At 50.4% G+C, this 20,020-nt stretch overlaps 1 protein-coding gene across 2 annotated transcripts; it reads left to right on the top strand.

The window, feature by feature from the left end:
* Positions 1-8,392: 8,392 nt before the first annotated feature.
* On the top strand, positions 8,393-18,243 carry ISCU (iron-sulfur cluster assembly enzyme). Of its 2 annotated transcripts, XM_043977622.1 has the most exons (6): positions 8,705-8,861; positions 10,637-11,085; positions 13,615-13,728; positions 14,515-14,625; positions 16,415-16,493; positions 17,662-18,243. In XM_043977622.1, the coding sequence occupies exons 2-6, from the start codon at positions 11,038-11,040 to the stop codon at positions 17,748-17,750; spliced, it is 441 nt and encodes a 146-aa protein (XP_043833557.1). In that variant the 5' UTR covers positions 8,705-8,861; positions 10,637-11,037; the 3' UTR covers positions 17,751-18,243. The 2 variants fall into 2 exon arrangements, with proteins under 2 accessions (XP_043833556.1, XP_043833557.1); XM_043977621.1 differs by lacking the exons at positions 8,705-8,861; positions 10,637-11,085 and adding an exon at positions 8,393-8,554.
* The last annotated feature ends 1,777 nt before the right edge of the window (positions 18,244-20,020 follow it).

Here is a 20,020-nt window from a genome sequence, read left to right as displayed (position 1 = left end):
GCAAAAAACTGCAAAGTAGATGTCCATCATTTGAACAATGACTAAACAAATTGTGGCATATAATGTAAAGGAAAATTTTTGTGCTATATATACATGACAAATATATATATATAATACATGTATATAAACATATATAATACATGACAAATTGATGAATACAGAAAAGCATGGGGAAAGCTACATGAGCTGATGCAGAGTGGAGTCAGCAAAAGCATGAAAACAATATACACAATGACAAGAACAAAGTTAATAGAAAGAACCACCACCACCCAGCAACAGAGAAAAATTACAAAAAGCAAACCTGGCTCAAAAAAAATAGATTAAGGGGGCAGTTAGGTGGTGCAGTGGATAAAGCCCTGGATACAGGAAGACCTGAGTTCAGATCCTACCTCAGACATTTGACACTTACTAGCTGTGTGACCCTGGGCAAGTCACTTAACCTTCATTGCCCCGCAAAAAAAAGAAGAAGAAAAAATAGATTAAAGGAGACCTTGGCCCATAATCTGAAGAGGTGGGAAGTGAAGAGGTATGAAACATTGCCTATATTTTCAGACTTCTTCAATGTATTGATCAATTTTGCTGATTTTTTCTCTTCTTCCTCTATTCCATTTGTTTTCCCATTCAAAAAAAATATTCCTTGTTATACAGCACGAAGGGAGGGATACCTGAGAAATTCAGGCAATGTAAAAAACAAAAGACATCAATTCAATTTTATTTTTTTAATTAACTTTTTTAAAACAGCCATGGAGAAGTCTGTGGAACTGGAAGAGCAGACACAGAGGTAGGGGTAGCTACCATGAGAAGAGCCAGGACTCCCAGAGGGTTGAGCAGATACATGAACAAGGATGCTGGGTTGTTGAACTGGCCCTGCACACCCTGACACCCCCCCACACACACACACACACCAGTTATTCTTTATTTCCTTTCTCCCCCGGATTCCCTCACAGAAGCTGAATGCTTTACCCTCTAGACACAGGGAAGGCTATTTCCTAAAAGTCACGTCAACAAGTCTACAAGCATTTATTAAGAGATTTACCAGTAAGGGATTGACATTATTAATAATTATTTTCTCACAGGTTTGAGACAGAAAACTTTGGCCTGAAGCCCAGCTCTCCCACTCCCTGTGCAGTGACCTTGGAAAAGTCACTTCACCTCTATTCTATGGCCTCAGTCTCCTCCTCTTGGGGGTTGGACTACCTGAGCTCAGGGGTCCCTTCTTGCTCTGACTGTGTTTGTTCCATCAATGCCACAGTGAAGGACTAGGGATAAAGACAGAGCAAATGACCAGACCGGGCAGGCAGTGCTTCATCCTCAGGGATGATGAGTCTCAGACAAGACAGAATTCGAACATGAGTATGTTTTGGAAGTTGCTCCCTTAAAATGCAAGGTAGGGGCAGCTAGGTGGCGCAATGGATAGAGCACCAGCCCTGGATTCAGGAGGACCTGAGTTCAAATCCAGCCTCAGACACTTAACACTTACTAGCTGTGTGACCCTGGGCAAGTCACTTAACCCCAACTGCCTCACTAAAAAAAAAAAAAAAATGCAAGGTAAACTCCTCCAGCATGAGGGCTGTCTGTCATCCCTCCCAGTCAGACATCCCTAACAGACAGCAGCTAGAAGAACCAGGAAATGGAAGACTTCCCATCTCCCTACCATGCTGTACACAGGATAAGCACAAGAAATGTTTACTGAATAAACAAATAGCATATTCAGTTCAACAACCACCTGCTCCCTTCTTCTTGAAGCCAAGAACATAAAGGAGCCACGCTTTGGCCATAAACACACGCAAGGCCCATCTAGAATCCCAGGATCACCCAATGTTAGAGCTAAAGGGGCTTTTGGGGTCATTGGTCCACTTTAGAGACCACTTAGTGAACATCCCAGACTAATGCTGGGGATCTGATCCAAGCCTGCTGCTCAAACCCCAGCCAGAAAATAGGCTTGGCCAGCTCAGGTTAAAAGAATGCTTCCTAAGAGAGATGCTTTAATGAATCAGCATCATTGACTGAAGACAAGGAGACCCTCCTTACCCAGGCCCAATCAGGCCATCTTCCAAACAGCCCTTTCTGGTTCATTAAGGTACCTGCCACATTTGTGAAGTTAAATCCATCTACCTCAAAGAAATGCTTCTGAGGAAAGGCTCTGCCAACCTTCTGTTCTTAGAGAAATGACTTGAGCAGCTAGGTGATGTAGTGAATAAAACACTGGCTCTGAATTCAGGAGAACCTAAGTTCAAATGCGGCCTCAGACACTTCACACTTACTAGCTGTGTGACCCTGGGCAAGTCACTTAAACCTCATAGCCCTGCAAAAAAAAGGGGGGGGGGCAGGTATTTGGCACAGCAGATGAAGCACCAGCCCTGGATATTCAGGAGGACCTGAGCTCAAATTTGGCCTCAGACACTTGACACTTATTAGCTGTGTGACCCTGGGCAAGTCACTTAATCCACACTGCCCCACAAAAAAAAAAAAAAGTTTGGAGAAATGACTTAAATGCTATTGTTATAATGTCACTAGTTTGAGGATCTGTGATGTCACTGATATGGACACGTGACCCTGTGGTAAGATCACAGACCTAGAGCTGGAAGGGACTTTGAAGGTCAGAGTCCACGTCCCCCATTTTACAGATAAGGAAACAGAGGCCCAGAGAGGTTGAATCCATGCTCTAGGTCACCCAGCTAGAAAGTGGCTGAAGCAGATTTGAACCCAGTTTTTCCTGACTCCAAATCCGGCCCTCCAACGCCTGTGCAATTTGTATGTCTTAGCGTAAAGAATTAATTGTAATTTCAGGTTTTTACGACCCCATCTTTTGCCTAGAATCTTTTTTAAAAACCTTGGTGCGCTCACTGGCCTGGGCTCTGCAAACCACATGGTGCTCCACCTACTGGTTGTAGCCATTGCCATGGCACTGGCACCTCACATCATCACCACTGGCAGATGCCTACATGGGCCTGGCAAAATTATAATGATTGGAAGCCCACTGAGGGCAGTCATATGACTGTCAGAGCAGTCAGCCCATTGGCTGAGGTCTGCGTGTGGTCAGCCTGGGGTCTACTGGGAAGAAGGGAGGTTTTTCACCATTCTAGCTGGTACCTGGAAGGCAACAGGACGCTGCTGTGTGTTCTCAGCTGATTCCTGGGTGGTGGTGTTGTTCAGGTTGTATAATTTCCCTTTTCCCATTTTATTTCCTTTCCCTTAATCCTACTGATCCTGTTTGTGTTTTTTTAAGTTTGTTCTTGTTAAATAAATCCTGCTCTGTCTTGAAGGAGGCTGTCGGTTTTCTTCCTTACCCCAATATTGCGGTGAGCCGCCTAGCTAACACTCCCCAATTAAAAATCGGTCCCTATATTAGTACATGGTGTGAGAGTCAAAATTGGATATACGGAGCATTAATCTCCCCCTTTAAACTTTCCCTTATATATCTCCCAGGCCAATAAGAAAAGGAGCCTCTGAGCTTTAATCTGTGAGGGATCAGTTTTGATTGCTTGGGAATTAGACAACAAAGGTGAAACCAATTAGGGAAATTAGTAGAAATACAGGTGACTAGTCTTAGGTCTAAGATTAAGTCTATTAGATCCCAGAGATTAAGCTGGTTTAAAGGAATTTAGGATTGGGGCAGCTAGGTGGCACAGTGGATAGAGCACCGGCCCTGGAGTCAGGACTACCTGAGTTCAAATCCGGCCTCAGACACTTAACACTTACTAGCTGGGTGACCCTGGGCAAGTCACTTAACCCCAATTGCCTCACTAAAAAAAAAAAAAAGGAATTTAGGATTTCCCTTTATAAAACTCACCAGCACACCCAAAGACCAAACACCAAACACGTGCTTCTGAACTCCTCTCACCAGCGCGCCACCACGGCTAAGTCAACCGAGAGAGAACTTCCGTTCCAGCCCTCACTTTTAAGTTGGCGTCCGGGAAGTTCCTTGAGTTTTTCCTTCCCAAAAGGGGAGGTCCTTCAAAAGCCACTTCAGTAGCATGCGCAATCTCTCAAATGATTCAGCTAAAGATTCCGATATTAATCTTTACCACAAATAATTTTTACCACAATGGCTTTTGAGTGGGAAGTTCATTGCCCAGTGATGATGACTCTAGTGACAAGCAACTCTGAACTCTGGCAGGTCCTTGGATGGCAGAGATATAGCCTATCCCTGAGCCTGTACCCAAAGCCTTGATGTCTTGGTTCAGACCTGCAATCACTTGTTTGAGAATCTAGGATCACCTCCTCCCCCTAAAGAGGCACTTTACTATGGAGACATGACCTTGGGAAGGTCACGACTACCCCTCGGCCTCAAGCTCCTTATCTATAAAAGGAAGAGGCTGAATGATAGACACTCAAGAGTCCCTGACATCTCTAGCTCTGTGACAAAATCCAGCCATTTTCTGATGTCTCACGGTAGGCAGATGTAGAAATGAGACAACAGACCCACTAGAACTGCCACTCCTATCAACATCTGAAGCACCAGGTGGTTCCCACCTCTCTTTCCAGCTCTATTTTACATGGCTCCCATCCTTGATGCATGCTCTGTTCCATTTAAATGGATCTACTAGCTCTTCATTGAGCATAAAGTTCCATGGGAAAGCAGGGTGGTGCAGCAGAGTATGAGAATTGGAATACCGCCCCCTGCTGGAGAGATACTGTAGGGAAGCCCCACCATGACGAGAAGCCTACTGAGGACAAGTCAGGTGGTCTTCAGCATCCAGAAGCTGGCCGGCTTTCAGTTGCAGAGCCACCTGTTAGTTCTGTCAATCAAAGTTGCCACCCAATTAGCTTGGGGCTGGGTGTGTGGAAGGCCCTGTTTTGGTTTTAGGAGAAAGCTGGGGAGGAGAGAGCTCACTTTGGGGGGAGGGGGGGGAGAGAGACAGACAGACAGACAGACAGACAGACTGCATACCTGGTTCTCTTTGGAACTGCAGATTCCAGGTGGTGGTGAGTTTGTGTTGTTGAGGCGAAGGCTGGAGGCAGGTTTGGGGTGCCTGGGGTCTTTTACCCCATAGATTTAGATACTAATCATCTGGGAAGTGGGTCGTATTTTTTTCCTTCCCCTATTCCCTTTCTCATTGTCCCTAGCTCTGTTAACCTCACTTGTGTTTTAAATTTGTTCCCATTAATAAACCCTGTTTTGTTTCTTGAAAAGAGGCTGTTAATCTCTTTTCTTACCCCAATATTACAGTGAGTCACCCAATTAATTCTCCCCATACCAAATTTGGCCCTTACAGGAGTGATGAACTCAGAATAACCAGCCTTGAGTTCAAATCCCAACTTTGTCATTTTTTACTTTTCACAAATTGCAAAGGGAATTTAAAATCAGATCATTTGAATGAAAAAGCTTTATAAAGCACACTGAAGGGGCAGCTAGGTGGCACAGTGGATAAAGCACCGGCCCTGGATTCAGGAGTACCTGAGTTCAAATCTGGCCTCAGACACTTGACACTAGCTGTGTGACACTGGGCAAGTCACTTAACCCCCATTGCCCCGCAAAAAAATAAAGCACACTGATGTGCCAATGATCCTTGAATGAAAAATATGGCAATTGCTATTATTAAAGAGCTCCCATTCTAAGAAAGGAGTTCATCCAGAAGAGAGTCCAGATACAGGGCCAATGACAAGGTTTGCAATACTGATCAAACTTTTTATCCATACAAATCTTTTTGCTTCTCAATCACACAGCTTTGCTCCTAATGAAGGGAATGAAATATCCATAAAGAGAAGCCCTATTACAAAAGGGGTTACAATCCTAATTTTTAAGGCTGCCATCTTAGAAGGCCTTTGCAGAGCTCCATCATGGCCTGGGCTGTACTAGGAAAACAGAAGTTTGAAAAGTCTGAGTGAGGACCCGAGAAAAGGAGCTTCACCAGGGTGGCCACAGAGTGATAAACGGCTATGGGGAAAAAAACCATCCTCTTCTCAATAATTCTCAGGAACTCAGCAGCAAGGTGACAAAGGCTCTTTATTTCCTTCTCATGAGGAGGCACCCTAGTGTGTAGCTAGTGCGTTCAAAGAAAGGGGGCTCAAAGGCCCTGTTTTATACCCTAGTCCCTAATGAAAATGGACCCTCCCCTTTTTCATCACTTGTTCAATTACTCAAGGGTTACAATCTAGGCAAAAACTAGCTAATCAGAATGTAGTATTCCCACCCCTCTTCCTTGTATGGGCATAACTCAGGAGTGGACCTTATACTTCCTTATATGGACACAACTCTGGAGTGGACCTTATTGAGACCAGGGCTCCTTGAACCATGTGACCTTGCTAACCTGAGGGGGAGGAGGGGATCTGAGACCTTTGTCCTACAAACAGGTCAGGAGGAGTATGACTGACTGTTATATCCACATTGAGAGGAGATAACTACCCATTTTCTCACAATGACCTATCTCACATTCATGGTAGGTTGTTTTTTTTTATTTTGGTGGGGCAATGGGGCTTAAGTGACTTGCCCAGGGTCACACAGCTAGTGTCAAGTGTCTGAGGCTGGATTTGAACTCAGGTCCTCCTGAATCCAGGGCCAGTGCTTTAACCACTGTGCCATCTAGCTGCCCCCACATTCATGGTAGGTAAGCAAACCTTGGAGTCCTGTAGAAATCTGAGTGATCACCATTATTATATCCTGCAACCCCGCTAAATTTAACAGATTTTCTCTGTAATCTGCTGCAGCCAAAAAAAAGGTGCTTCACCCTCTGGTGGTGAGGTTGTCTGGTCATTGTGACAGCACAAAGGCCGATGTGTCACTGGGCCTTAGTCAAGGCTAAGGCCTTTAGGAGCCTGCCAGAGCTTCTCCCATAAGAAGCCAAGGTCACTTCTTCACTCTGGGAAGCATCTGGCTTCACTTGGTCCATTCTCCTCTGTAAAATCAGTGTTGGGTGTGACGAGGCCAAAAGAGTTGTCACCCTAAAATAAGACCGTGGGTGTTATAGAGAGATCAAAGCTTCTTAAACTGTGGGTCGAGACCTCATATGGGGTCACATAAGGAAGGGAAGGTTACGGCAACAGCAAAAGGTCATACATGGTTATTTCATATACTTATCTACCCGAGGTTTTGTACAAATTTCTCAGGCCAAAAGGGGTCTCAAGTGGAAAGAGTTTAAGCAGCCCTGCTACTGACAGCTTGGGTCCCTTGTGTTCCCTCCCCCAGATGGGGGTCAGCTCCTGTCTTTTCATCCCCAGCACCTAGTAGTGAGTGCAGTGCCTGCGCACCAGGGGCACCAAACCTTTGCAGACTGATTACTGGGCATAGGCCTGGACCCTCAGGGTCCCTCCTCAGGCTCATGCTGCTGCTATCATTCTGTTAGAAGTCAGTTAGAAGTTTTCCCACCCACATTCACGGGCCCCCTGAAATCTATTCCCACTTTATTATTATTATTCTTTTTTTTGTGGGGCTATGGGGGTTAAGTGACTTGCCCAGGGTCACACAGCTAGTGTCAAGTGTCTGAGGCCGGGTTTGAACTCAGGTACTCCTGAATCCAGGGCTGGTGCTTTATTCACTGCGCTACCTAGCTGCCCCTTATTCCCACTTTAAAGGGCCCAGAGAGGGCAGGTGACTTGCCAGGGGCCACACAGCATTTACCTATCCTGAGGCGGGATTCCAATCCAGCCACCCCCATCGGGGACATCAGAAAGCCTCAGATCTGGAGGCCTTGGGCAGTCACCCAACCCGTACCTCAGTTTCCATTCTGTGAACATTTTTAGTGCTCAGAAGAATATTTTCCTAGACTCGGAGCGTTAAGGGCCCTTCAAGACGCCTTTGTCACGTGGCAAGTGAGGAATCCGGCCTTACAGCCGGGACCAAGGGGTGAGGCCTCAGTTTCCCCATCAGTGCAATGTGTGTCAGCCCAGGTGTGAGCTCCTCTCTCCTCCCGCCCCAGCAGGCAGGCGGCCCCGCCCCCTCCCCTTACCCCCCCCCCCCGACTCCTCCCTCCCACCGCCTGACCCTGACCCATCCATCCCCCCTCCTCCCGCCACTCAGGCCTTTCCCCTCGGGCGCTGCCGGGAGACAGGGGGTGTGGCCACGCGGGGGACAAAACCGGGAACGTGGACGGCCAAGGGCACAGTCAAGTGAAGAGCGCTGGGTGGGGCGGGGCCGCAAGCGCCCACCTCCCAATTATCCCACCCCTCCCCTTCCATTCCCCCACCCCCTTCCGCCCCCTCTCCCGAGGCCCCGCCTCTTCATCCTTCCCCCACCCCCTCTTCTTCTCCGCCCCGCATTCCCTCCCCTTCCTCCCGGCCTCGCTCCGCCCCAGCTCCAGCCCCTCCCTCTCCGCCGAGACCAGCCGTCCTGGGCCCCGCCCCCTCCCTCTCCCCACCCCTTCGCCTCAGGTCCTACCAGCCCGACCTAGGCCCCGCCCCCTCGGCCTCGCCCCCTCGGCCTGAGATCCGTCCCCCAGATCGTCGGCCGCGGCCCCGCCCCCTCAGCGGTTCCGCCTTCCGACACAACATGGCAGCAGCGGCGGCGAAAGCCGGATTAGCAGGGTTGAGGCGGGCGGCCTCGGTGATGTGCCTGGGCGCTCGGCGGCCGCCCCTCCGGGAGCTCTCGGCTCCGGCCCGGCTGTACCACAAGAAGGTAGGGGCCGCGGAGCGCCCGGGCCGGGGGAGTGGGGACGTTGGCCGACCCCGGGTGACGCCGTTAGAAAGAAGCGGCGCCCCTCCTGCGCCTGCGCGCCTGCTCCCCCGCCGCGTACGAGTGCGCGTGCGCGTCCGGCGGATCCCTGTACCCGCTGAGCATCCCGAGCACCCCGGTACTGCGTCAGCCCCAAGGGCGCAGCCGGGTCAAGTCGAGGCGACAGGCATTTATTAAGCGCTTACTGTGTGCCTGGGCACCGGGCGAAGCATCGCTGCTACCCAGAGCCAGGGGCAGATTTGGGCCTGACGTAAGGGAAAAGGGCTGGGCTGAGGAAGCCCCCTCCCCCCGAAACGGAGAGGTCAGCCACCCGCCCAGGGTCACGCGGCCGGCCTCGAGACAGACATTCCCGAGCTGCGCCAGATAAGATCGTCCTCCGGGAGGGGCGGGGGTCCTCCGCGCAGCAGGAGGCCCGGCCAGGCTTGGGACCCCATCTAATGACCGCAGAGGATCGGGGTGGGGTTCAGAAAAGGGAAAGCTCTCATGGCCCCTCCCGCAGAGGCGGCCCGTTCTGCCCCATTGGGCTCCTGAGGACCCGGCAGAGGTCCAGCTTGTTTTATTTTTTTATTAGTATTTATTTATTGCGGAGCTAGGAGGGTTAAGTGACTTGCCCAGGGTCACACAGCTAGTGAGTGTCAAGTGTCTGAGCCGGATTTGATCTCAGTTCCTCCTGAATCCAGGGCCAGTGCTTTAAACACTGCGCCACCTAGCGGCCCCACGGGTTTGTTTTAAATGTGGGTGATAGCCATGTTTGCCGTTGGACAAAATGGATACTGTTAGACAACATCCATTTAAAAATAAGGAGGCCGTTTCTCGCTGACGAAGAAAATCACTTTTCCAAAACAAAAGGAATCAGAAGCCGGGCCTTGCTTTACACAGACTAGCCCATCTCTAGCCCCAGTTTAGTCAGGCGGCCTCTTCAGGCTCTTGTAGTGGGGTGTAGTCTATCTGGCCCCTGGGTACATGTGGTTGGTACTGTTACAGAAGTCGTTTTGACCCCAGAGACCTCGAGAAAAGGGGTTTTGGGGCCTCCAGGGGTCTCCAGACATTCTTTGAGACCTGCTGATCCACATCAGCCCCCACATTTTGCAGAGCTGAAATCACCATTGCCAGTTCCTTCAGCTCCCAGCTAGTAAATGTCAGAAGTCGAATTTGGGGGCAGCTAGGTGGTGCAAATCCGGCCTGACACCTCACACCTACTAGCTTTGTGACCCTGGGCAAGTCACTTAACCCCAATTGGCCCCTCCCCCCCAAAAAAAACCAACCAACAAAAAAAGCAGAAGTAGAATTTGAACTCAGGGTCTTCTTGACTCTGGATCTACCATTATACCAACTGCCTGCCCTAAGGACAGCTGCTATTTAAGTTAGAGGGCACCTCGGAGATCATCTAGCCCATCCCCTCATTTCACAGAAGTGGAAACTGAGGCCAGAGAGGGGACACAAGTTCTTCCATATAGTAAATGTCAGGGCCGGACTTAACCCCCCTCCCCCCAGTTAAATCAGAAAGCTTTATCATTGTCTGATTTGAGGGTCTGGATTTATCCGCATAAAACAGAACAGATACTTGTAGTTCCGTCACATCCCCAGTCCTCCTTTTCCCAATGCGAATAGCGATGCCCTTTGTGCCTTAAGAAATCATCTTAGACAGGTGAAGGTTGTGGTAACCTTTGTCCCGGGCACTGTGAGTCTGTGTGCCCAATGCCTGGCACATAGCTCTTCATCAGTGTTGGCTTGCACTAGCGGGGCTGGCCCTCGGACCAGGGGCCCCTTCTCCTAGCCTTCCTACTCTGGTAGAACCTGCTGCTGTAGCCCAGGGTCACCTCTGGGCCATGAAAGGGAGGAATTTGGATAGTTCAGTTTTATGAAGCACTTCCCTGTGAGGTCAGCAGGACCAGAATGATCATCCTTGTTTAGAGATGAAAAGCCTGATGTCCAAAACAGGGATTGGCTGGGGGGGGAGGGGAGAGGGAGAAAGCGGGGGGCCCTGAGACCCCGTGGTCCCAAGGCTCCTTTCCACTCTACCAGCAGGAAGCATTCTGAGCAGATCATCCCTAAGTTCCCTCCTGGGCTAGAGGGGTCAGGACCGCCTCCCAACAGGCCAGTTTGGCCTTAAAGGCCCTGCAGTGGCCAGTGATAAGAGCTGCTGAATCCGGGCCCAGTCTCCAGGGATTTCAGACTGCCAGGAAACCGAGCCTCCATCGAGGAAGGGCACGTGCTGTCAGCCGGAGCTCCTGACTGTCCCCTTCAGGTCCACTGGCCTTTGCTGTGTTGGGCTTGGGGGGCCGGGGAGACCTTCAGGCAAGGAGCCAGGAGAACAGGGGGCCACACCAGGGCCCCAGGACTCACTGACCAGCCCCGAGCAGGCAGGGCAGATCCCCGTCCTCCTTGTGTGGGCTCCTTCGCTGGAGACGGTCGGGAGCCCAGCGATGTCTGCACCCGGGGAGCTGCAGCTCTGCTTCAAGCCCTGCCTTAAGGTCCTTTCGGTCTTTCTTATGATGCTTTTTAAATTTTTGGTGGGCGGGGCAATGGGGGTTAAGTGACTTGTCCAGGGTCACACAGCTAGTAAGTGTCAACTGTCTGAGGTTGGATTTGAACTCAGGTCCTCCCAAATCCAGGGCTGGTGCTTTATCTACTGCACCACTTAGCTGCCCCCGGCCATTTGGTATTTCTTTTTGTTTTGTTTTTTGCAGGGCAATGGGGGTTAAGTGACTTGCCCAGGGTTATACAGCTAGTAAGTGTCAAGTGTCTGAGGCCAGATTTGAACTCAGGTATTCCTGAATCCAGGGCCAGTGCTTTATCTACTGCACCACTTAGCTGCCCCCGACCTTTTGGTATTTCTTAAGGAAATGAATTGTAGCTTGTGAAACCAGAGTGTCTGATATTTGGAGGTGGGCCCCGATGACACCCCCTAAGGCCCCATCTAGTAGTTCTCACAGCTTCATGAGGGTTAGTGAGCACTGATGCAGCATGTTATGGTTTCAGAAGCTTCTGACCACTCTGATCTCATTGGACCTTCCCAGTCACGTGGCATATGTCCTGACCAATTCCACACAGGACCCACGGGGTGTCTACTCCCTGGCCATGTGGGATAGCCACATGAGAGATATCATGACTGATTCCACATGTGACCCACGGGGCGTCCACTCCCCAGTCACGTGGGTTATGTCATGACCTATTCCACATCTGACCCACGGGTGTCCACTCTCTGGCCACGTGGGATATGTCATGACAGATTCCCAACAAGGCCTGGAAATCTGCTTAGTGGGCCCATTGGAGCCTTGGCTGGAAGATGATAAAGCAACCTCAGCCTTGCCTCTCCTGCCTCAGAAGAAGGGGGTGGAGGAATGGGGTCTGTGAGCCTGGGGGTTAACTCCCCCACACCCCAGCCCCAGGGTGCTCTTGTTGACCTGGAGACCGTAGGCAGTCTGTGCTCAGGGAGGTTCCTCATCCTCTGGGCTGTCCCCAGCCTGGGAGTCCAACAAGGCTAGAAGCTGGGCAGAGTAGGCCAGACTGAGCAGAGCAGATTCTCCCTTCAGTCTCACAGTGTGCCCACTGCCCATAACTCAGTGGGATCTTCTCTTTGGAAAGAGCTGCCAGGACCAGAAGGACTGATGGACGTGGGCAGACATCTTCCTGAGGGCCCCTAACAGCAAATCTCTGTTCTTGGGGTGGGGGGCAGAGTCTGCCCTCCTTGGGGAACACCCGGAAGTCGTTCTGAGCTAACTTGGGGACACAAAGACTGGCCGGGCTGGGCAGTTGGCTCTGCTCTGAAATGAGCTGTGACACCCAGGGATTGTCCCCATGGGCCAGAGTGCCCTCACCAGGCCCGCTCCCAGGCATGACTGTGGGTACAGTGGACAGTAGGGCTGGGGCCCAGCCGCAGGGCCCTGTTCTTATTTGGGGGTTCTCACAGTGCCGGTAGGTTCACCTTGTGGGCCCCTGTTGGAGCCAGAGCAGATAACAGGGCTGGTGCCTCCAAATTCTTTGCCAGCCAAGGTGGATTGGGAGTGGCCTCGGCTGACTTCCTGTTTCAGGTGTGAAGCACCCAAGATATTTCCTTTTTCTACATCTGGGATGTCAGCAGCATGGGTAATCCCCATGTCTCCTGATCTCCTGTGATTTCATTTCCTTAAACTCTTCACTGAGGGGTCTTCTCAGTGACCAGCCAGCTTCCCTCACTTCTTGTGCCATTGGCTGTGTCCTCCATCCCATTTGGGGGCCCCTGAGAGGTGCAGCCTGGAAGTCTGCAGGGTAGGACACCCAGCTTCTCAGTGCCTCAGGCCAGGGGTGTCAAACAGGGGCCTATTGAACAAAATCAATTAAAATACAATAAAATGGATAATAGTACTTTTTTTTTTTAAGTGAGGCAGTTGGGGTTAAGTGACTTGCCCAGGGTCACACAGCTAGTAAGTGTTAAGTGTCTGAGGTGAGATTTAAACTCAGGTCCTCCTGACTCCAGGGCCGGTGCTCTATCCACTGCGCCACCTAGCCGCCCCAATAGTACATTTTAAAATTAACATTTCTGTGGCCCAGCCCCATTTCTACTTGAGTTTGACCCCACTGCTTTAGGCAAGCCTAAGGGTTGCAGAGAAGGTGCCAGCCTTCTTCGGTAGAGAGAGTTTGCACACGTGGGAGTTCCCTAGACCAACGAAGTCAAGTTTCCAGACCTTGTCCCTATGGCCAGCAGCGAATCAGACAGAATGCAAGTAGTGGAGTCGCCCTTGGGCTGTGAGGGTGTCAGGAGGGGCTGAGAATCCCATGGATCTTTGCGACCAGCTGGGTGGGCTGAACCCCGTCCATCTTGATGAGACCAGAGACAAAGAAGTTGCTGCTTGGTTGGGGAGAGGGGGGATGCCTCATGGGGAGGTGGCTTCATGGCATGGCCCAAAGTGACAGGCAGCAGCATTTTATGCAGGCCCAGGTTCCTCCTCTCCCTACGAGGGGAGGAGATTCTTCTTTCCAGGTAGGCCATTTATGCTTGTTCTACAATTCTCTCATTTCAGGTAGTTGACCATTACGAGAATCCCAGAAATGTAGGGTCCCTTGACAAGAAATCCAAAAACGTCGGCACTGGATTGGTAGGGGCACCAGCTTGTGGAGATGTTATGAAGTTACAGGTAAGAGCTGCCTTTATCTCTCCCAGGAAGTCAGATTCCATTCTTCCTGTGTCTTTTCAGCTACGATTCTGCTTTCTCTAACTCCATGAACTCCCTGAGTTAATTAGCAGAGGGTGAGGGGTGACCCTGATTGGGGCGGGAGGGGGGGTATTAAACAAAATGACCCCTGGAAGCTAGGGCCCTGTGAGCCTAATGTTAACGATTAGGTATGTTAAACACAGTTGGTGTTTAATATTTTTTTGTTTGGATAAATGAATTCTAATTGAGCCATTCTGGGTGAGGATGAAATCTTCAGAGTTGGGACATCCCTCCCCTTGTGGCTGGTGACCTCATCCCTGTCTCACTTGGTTGTTTTTGAGTTGAGCTTGGTCAACAGTTGCCTCATGAGGAGGAGGGAAGCTTCTTGTCTGCCTGCCAGAGGTTTCCCCCTTATCTTGCAGTACAGAAACAAGTTGGCAGAGAACCTTTGAACAGGCCTCAAGACACAAGAAAAGCCGTAACCTGAAACCGGAGCCCTGGCTGAGCGGTCCAGCCTCCTGGCCTTTGGAGCCTGCCTAGGGGCTTCCAGAGGGGAACAGAACCGGGCAGGGAAGGAGCCTGCTCAGGCGGGCCTGTCTGCATTGGCCAGTGACCTCTCAGACGTCCCTTTGGGATGAAATTGAGCCTGTCATTTAATGCCTAAAATAGCAGAAGCAAGATGAGCACGCCCCAACAGGCCCCAGGGTGCCCAGGGACATGGCCCCTGAGATGTGGTGCAAGGGGCCCAGACTGGTTTTATTGTTCTAGATCCAAGTGGATGAAAAAGGGAAGATTGTGGACGCCCGATTTAAGACTTTTGGCTGTGGCTCTGCCATCGCTTCGAGCTCCCTGGCCACTGAGTGGATCAAAGGGAAAACGGTAAGGCCCACGATGGGCTTCCTGTGCTGAGCTCTCCCTCCCCAGGGCTCTGCCCTCCTGGGAGTTTGTATCAGAAGATGGAATTTGGGGGGGACACTATTCCATTTAGCCTTCACATCTATTTAACATGTGCCATACCAGCCAGCAGCCTGGCATCGCATCTGTAACAAATGAGGAGCCGGGCCTAAGCCCTGGCATGTGCCCCATGGAGTCACTGCCCTCAGAGGCCCTTGGATCCTCTCGGAGGTGAGGGCAGAATCAGAGATGGCCCGGCCCTGGCCGAGGGCAAGCCAGCCTTCTAGGCTTTCCTTAGCCTGGGCATTCCTGACTCTTATCTGGCTGCGGCACCTGCCCAGCACCAGCCTGATTTGGGACCCCACCCCCAGGGTTGTGTAATGGGGGGATGGATGGCAGTCCTTCTGTTGGGAGAATTGTATACTGCTCCCTGAAAAATTAGGAGATGCTGCACTTGGTTAAAATCAGGTGGGGAATCTTGCTGCTGATTCCTGACCTCGGATTTTCCTAACCTCACGTTGTGTGTGTGTGCATGTGCGCATGTGCATGTGTATGTGTTTACACTCATGTACACAGAACACATTCTGACATCTGGTTTTAACTCACGCTCACAGGGCCTGGTATACAGTTGGCACATAATTAATGTTGTTGGCTTGATTGGCTCCATTTGAGAGCCAACTTGGTAGAGTGCAAAATTCACCCACCAGGACATCAAAAGACTCCAGGTAGAGTCTGGGCTGGACCACTTTTGTCGCTGCCTCTCTCTGGGTCTCAGTTTCCCTGATATCAAATTGAAATTGAAATTGAAATGGCTGCTAAGAGTGGGCACTAGGTGGCGCCAGAGTGCACAGAGCACCAGGCCTGGAGGCAGGAAGACTTCATCTTGCTGAGTTCAAATTCAGCCTCAGACACTGACTAGCTGTGTGACCTAGGGCAAGTCACAGCACCCTGTCTGCCTTAGTTTCCTCATCTGTAAGATGAGCTGGAGAAGGAAATGGCAAGTTACTCCTGTGTCTCTGCCAAGAAAGCCCCAGATGGAGTCATGGAGAGCCAGGCACGACTGAAAGAACTCAGTCCCAACCCCCATCTCTAAGCGTGCTCCCAGCTCTCATGTCTTTGGCTCTTCATAATATGCTGAATTTTGGGCAATCCGTCAGGCATTCCCACAAGCTCGCTCAGCTTATTCATAGGATTTCCTTCACCTGTACTTGGAAGAGCTGACCAAGGAACTTTTGTTTATTCAAACACTCCCCCCCCCTCCCAGCAGAGAATAGGAAAGAAATATCCCAGGAACCCTTAACATTCATAAATTGTACCTCTCCCCTCATTGTCTTCAGGACCATCCCTGGCTAGTCCTTTGTTTCTTTAGGTACTAAGCAAACATGCCCACTCCTTCGTTATAAAGAATAGTGGGGGGGGGCAGCTAGGTAGCACACTGGATAGAGCACCGGCCCTGAAGTCAGGAGTACCTGGGTTCAAATGTGGCCTCAGACACTTAACACTTACTAGCTGTGTGACCCTGGGCAAGTCACTTAACTCCAATTGCCTCAATAAAAATAAAGAAAGAAAGAAAGAATGAATGAATGAATGAATGAATGAATAGTGGGGGACTGGAAATGAAGTGGATTTAAAAACAAAATGCATCCATTAAAAAAAGGAGCCTGTGGGGAAGTCTGGTGCTCCTTCCTTCCCATTTCTCACGTGGCCTCTAACAGGAGACAGACAGGGCCTTTGCTGCCACTGATGCTCGTGTCTTTTCATTTACAACTCCCAGGTGGAAGAGGCCTTAACCATCAAAAATACCGACATTGCCAAGGAGTTGTGCCTCCCTCCCGTTAAGCTGCACTGCTCCAGTAAGTGACGACCTGGGGTGGAGATGCCCCTGACCTCGTATCCTGTGTGACGTACGGTGACGTGGCCTCTGTGGGTGCCTGTGGGAGAAGGGGCAGAGGTCTAGGTGGGGAGGTTGAGTCACAGGCTCCAATGGCTATCAGAGTGGGGGCCAGGGAAGGGCCCATTTCCGGTCTCCTTTTAAGGAAATGCCAGGCCAGAGAAAACGGGGAGGCCGTGAGCAGCCCATGTGGCCTGGTGAGGTCACAGCCTCCCAGGGGTGCGTCAGTCTGGGCTTGGAGGATTGCTTCTTTAAACAAGATTTACAGGTCAGCTCTTGCGCTTCGATCTCACGGCCTGGTTCTCATCACTCTTTGCCCAGATGCCCTCCAGGGCGCTGGCCTCCATGTATGGACTGTGGGAGTCCAGCCGTGTTCCTGCTGCCTTCCCTTATGCTCCCTGTCCTCAGAGGAGGCACTTTTTAAAGCAGGTCTGTGGGATTTTGCAGTTCACCCAGTAGTAAAGCACTTCTCCTTCCATCCTCCCTCCTCTCGCTTTACGTCGGGGCAGTTCTGGGTGTGAGTGAGGCTGGGCTCTTCATCGGACGCCGGGATCCTGGTTCCGCTCTTTGTAAGAGTGTGAAGGGTCCTTGACAAAGCCAAGGGAAGGCCTGGGCCTTGGGAAGGATGAAAACCTTTTATGGAGGCCAGAGAACGTTAATGCTGCTGAGCCATTCGTCCTGTTAACTGCTGCCTTCTAGACAGAGGTGTCTGCTTCACTGCCGACTGGCCGGGGAGCAGAGCAAGGCAGCTTCACACACGCACGAGCCGCGTGGGGGGGACCCTGAACGTCAAAGCAATGAGCTGGGCCGGGGGCCTCTGGGGATCTCTTAGGAGACTGACCCAGACTCAGGTGGGGCCAACGAGGTAATAATGATGCTGCAGGTGCCTCTCTGCTGGGTGACCCCTCAACACCCAGCCCTTTGGTGTCTTTTAGAGTCCTGTAGTGAGACGTTTGCTCAGGCTTCTGATTGTTTCAAAATGTCACCCTTCTCCTCCTTCCTTCCTTCCTCCCTCTCTCCCTCCCTCCTTCCCTTCCTCCCTTTTCTCCCTCCCCTCCTTCCTGCCTCCCTCCTACCTTCCTTTCTCCCTCCCTTCCTTCTCTCCCTCCCCTCCTTTCTTCCGTCCTTAGTGCTTGCGGAAGATGCGATCAAGGCTGCCCTGGCCGACTACAAGCTGAAGCAGGACACCGCTAAGAAAGAGGAGCCCAAGGAGAAGTGACTGGGGCCTGGCACTCCTCCCGCTGCGGCCTGTGGGCTGGCCAGGCCAGGCCGTCCAATCCCCCCTCCCAGTTCAGTCAATCTCACCCTAGAGATTAGGAAGCTCTTGTCCCCCAATAAAAGAGCCATGTGATAATGGCGCACAATGTCCTCCTGTTCTCCTGGAAGTTCTGATCCATCCACATGAAATGCACAGCCCATGACCTCTGCCTCTGCTTAGTTCTGGATGTTGTGAATTGTGTGACCAGCGTGACCTTGTCTGTTCCCAAGATGAGACACAGAATGGAACCCCAAAGTGCTTTCATCTGAAGGGGTGACGTGCACTTAGCACTTAATTTCACCCGAGTTAGGTTTGGGGAAAAGAGCTGCTATTACACATTTCCTTGGTATAAATATTTGAGAGAACCATTATTGTACATAGAACAGATCTATCTATATCTATATCTATATCTATATGTGCACATATGATATAATAAAACGCCTGTAAGAATCCATCTTTCCGCAATCGGCTCTGTCTCTCCGGTCACTCACCCCCAGCCCCCCTCCCCACAAAGGTCCCTAGCCACCTTGATGCAGTCACTGGGCAGGGGACGCTCCTTGTATTTTCAGGTCCTGGCACATACACAGTAGGCATTTAATAGATGTTTGATTGGTATAACAAAGAACAAGACACAATGGGGATTGTTTTTTTTCTCTGTGCATGTTGTTTTGAAATGCTCAGGACCATTTCAGAACTGACACCTTGGGGGCAGCTAGGTGGCGCTGTGGATAAAGCACTGGCCCTCGATTCTGAAGGACCTGAGTTCAAATGTGAACTTGGACACTTGACACTTACTATTGTGTGACCCTGGGCAAATCACTTAACCCTCATTGCCCCACACAAAAAAAGAACTGACACCTTACACCACATACTACTGAGCTTGGCCCAAACAGCCTCACAAAGGCATGGCGGGAGGCACAGGTGGGGGGAGGGGGGGAGTCCTCTCCCCCTTAAAAAATTTCCCAGGGTATCTTCCTGAGTTAGCAGAATCTTTTCAAATCACAGCATGTGGAGCCTTTATTCCCAGGAACTCAGGAAGAAGATTCACAAGTCCCCTTTAATGATTCTTAAGACCCTGTGGAAAAATCCTAGGTTTATAGGGGGAAAGATACTCCCACGCAGCCCCCGATAGTTTTAGATTTGCTTCCAAAATGGGGTGTTTTTACTAACCAGAGGAGGAGTGAAGCTAAGACAAAGTCCTGCCCAGCTGGCTCCCCTGGTGTCACTGGTGAGGAAGGAAACGTCACTCTGGAAAACATTCAGTCCCCCTCCTCCCCCCCACCACGTGCCTCAGAAGCCCCTTCTCAGTGCCCTTCCTGGCTCTACTGGTCCCTGCCCAGGATTCAGAAGAAAACCAAGTCAGGTAAGATAGATCCTTGCTTCAAACACGACTGTCTCAGGCTGGGCTCCTAGAGGAAGGCTAGACAGATCTTGACAATTTTTACTTGCAAGTCTTGGGGGTGGTGGCAAGTGTTTTGTCTCAAGAGCAGGGAATCACTCACACCATCCATGGCACGAGGGGGCCAGGATGGGACAGGCATCCCCAGCATCCGGGAGAGGCTTCATGCTGGGCACCATTCTGTTTGGCCACTTGGGGGCATCAGTCCATCAAGCAGGAAATGGGCTTCACAGCCAAGGGCATCTATGCCCCAGGCAACCCTGAAACTGAGACGACTTTCTAAGGGAAAGATAGACTCCCCGTTGTAGGGTGGTATGCCAAAGGCTGGGACTTGGTGCCCTTGGAGAAGCACTGTTTTTGGAATCAGAGGATTTGAAACGCAAGGCCCAACTCTGCTGCTACTATTATTATTATTCAGGATACTGCACATCACAGTTTGGAAAGGGATTTCTGCATGTGATCTCCAACAACTTTGTGAGGGAGGTTCTGTCTTGTACCAGTATAGATAGCAGCCCCTCTGGCCCTTGTAGTGTTGGAGAGTTTGGGGTTAGCTGTGTCTATGCTGCCCCGGGGGCCCCAGGTCTTCTAAGGCCAATGCTAGTTTCTACTCATGCTGCCTTGCATGTGGGAAATACTTGTGAGATATATATATAATTATATAAAATATTTTTATATTTGTATTATATATAACAAAATATATTGTATAATTATATATTATATGGTATACAAATATATTTATATTAAATATATATTTTTATTTTATTTATTCATTCACTTATTTTTCATTCATTCATTCACTTATTTGTTTATTTAGTTGAGATTAATCATTATA

Source organism: Dromiciops gliroides, chromosome 1 (genome assembly GCF_019393635.1).
Source record: "Dromiciops gliroides isolate mDroGli1 chromosome 1, mDroGli1.pri, whole genome shotgun sequence".
In the NCBI taxonomy this organism is placed as follows: Eukaryota; Metazoa; Chordata; class Mammalia; order Microbiotheria; family Microbiotheriidae; genus Dromiciops; species Dromiciops gliroides.
The sequence above is the reverse complement of the archived record's forward strand: the minus strand, read 5'-3'. Positions and strand labels throughout refer to the sequence as shown.

Bases quoted from the DNA above. Each gene is read 5' to 3' on its own strand.
- ISCU (XM_043977621.1), top strand. From the start codon at position 8,429: ATGGCAGCAGCGGCGGCGAAAGCCGGATTAGCAGGGTTGAGGCGGGCG. The intron at 8,555-13,614 runs GTAGGGGCCGCG...CTCTCATTTCAG, and splicing joins CCCGGCTGTACCACAAGAAG to GTAGTTGACCATTACGAGAA. The intron at 14,626-16,414 runs GTAAGGCCCACG...TACAACTCCCAG, and splicing joins AGTGGATCAAAGGGAAAACG to GTGGAAGAGGCCTTAACCAT.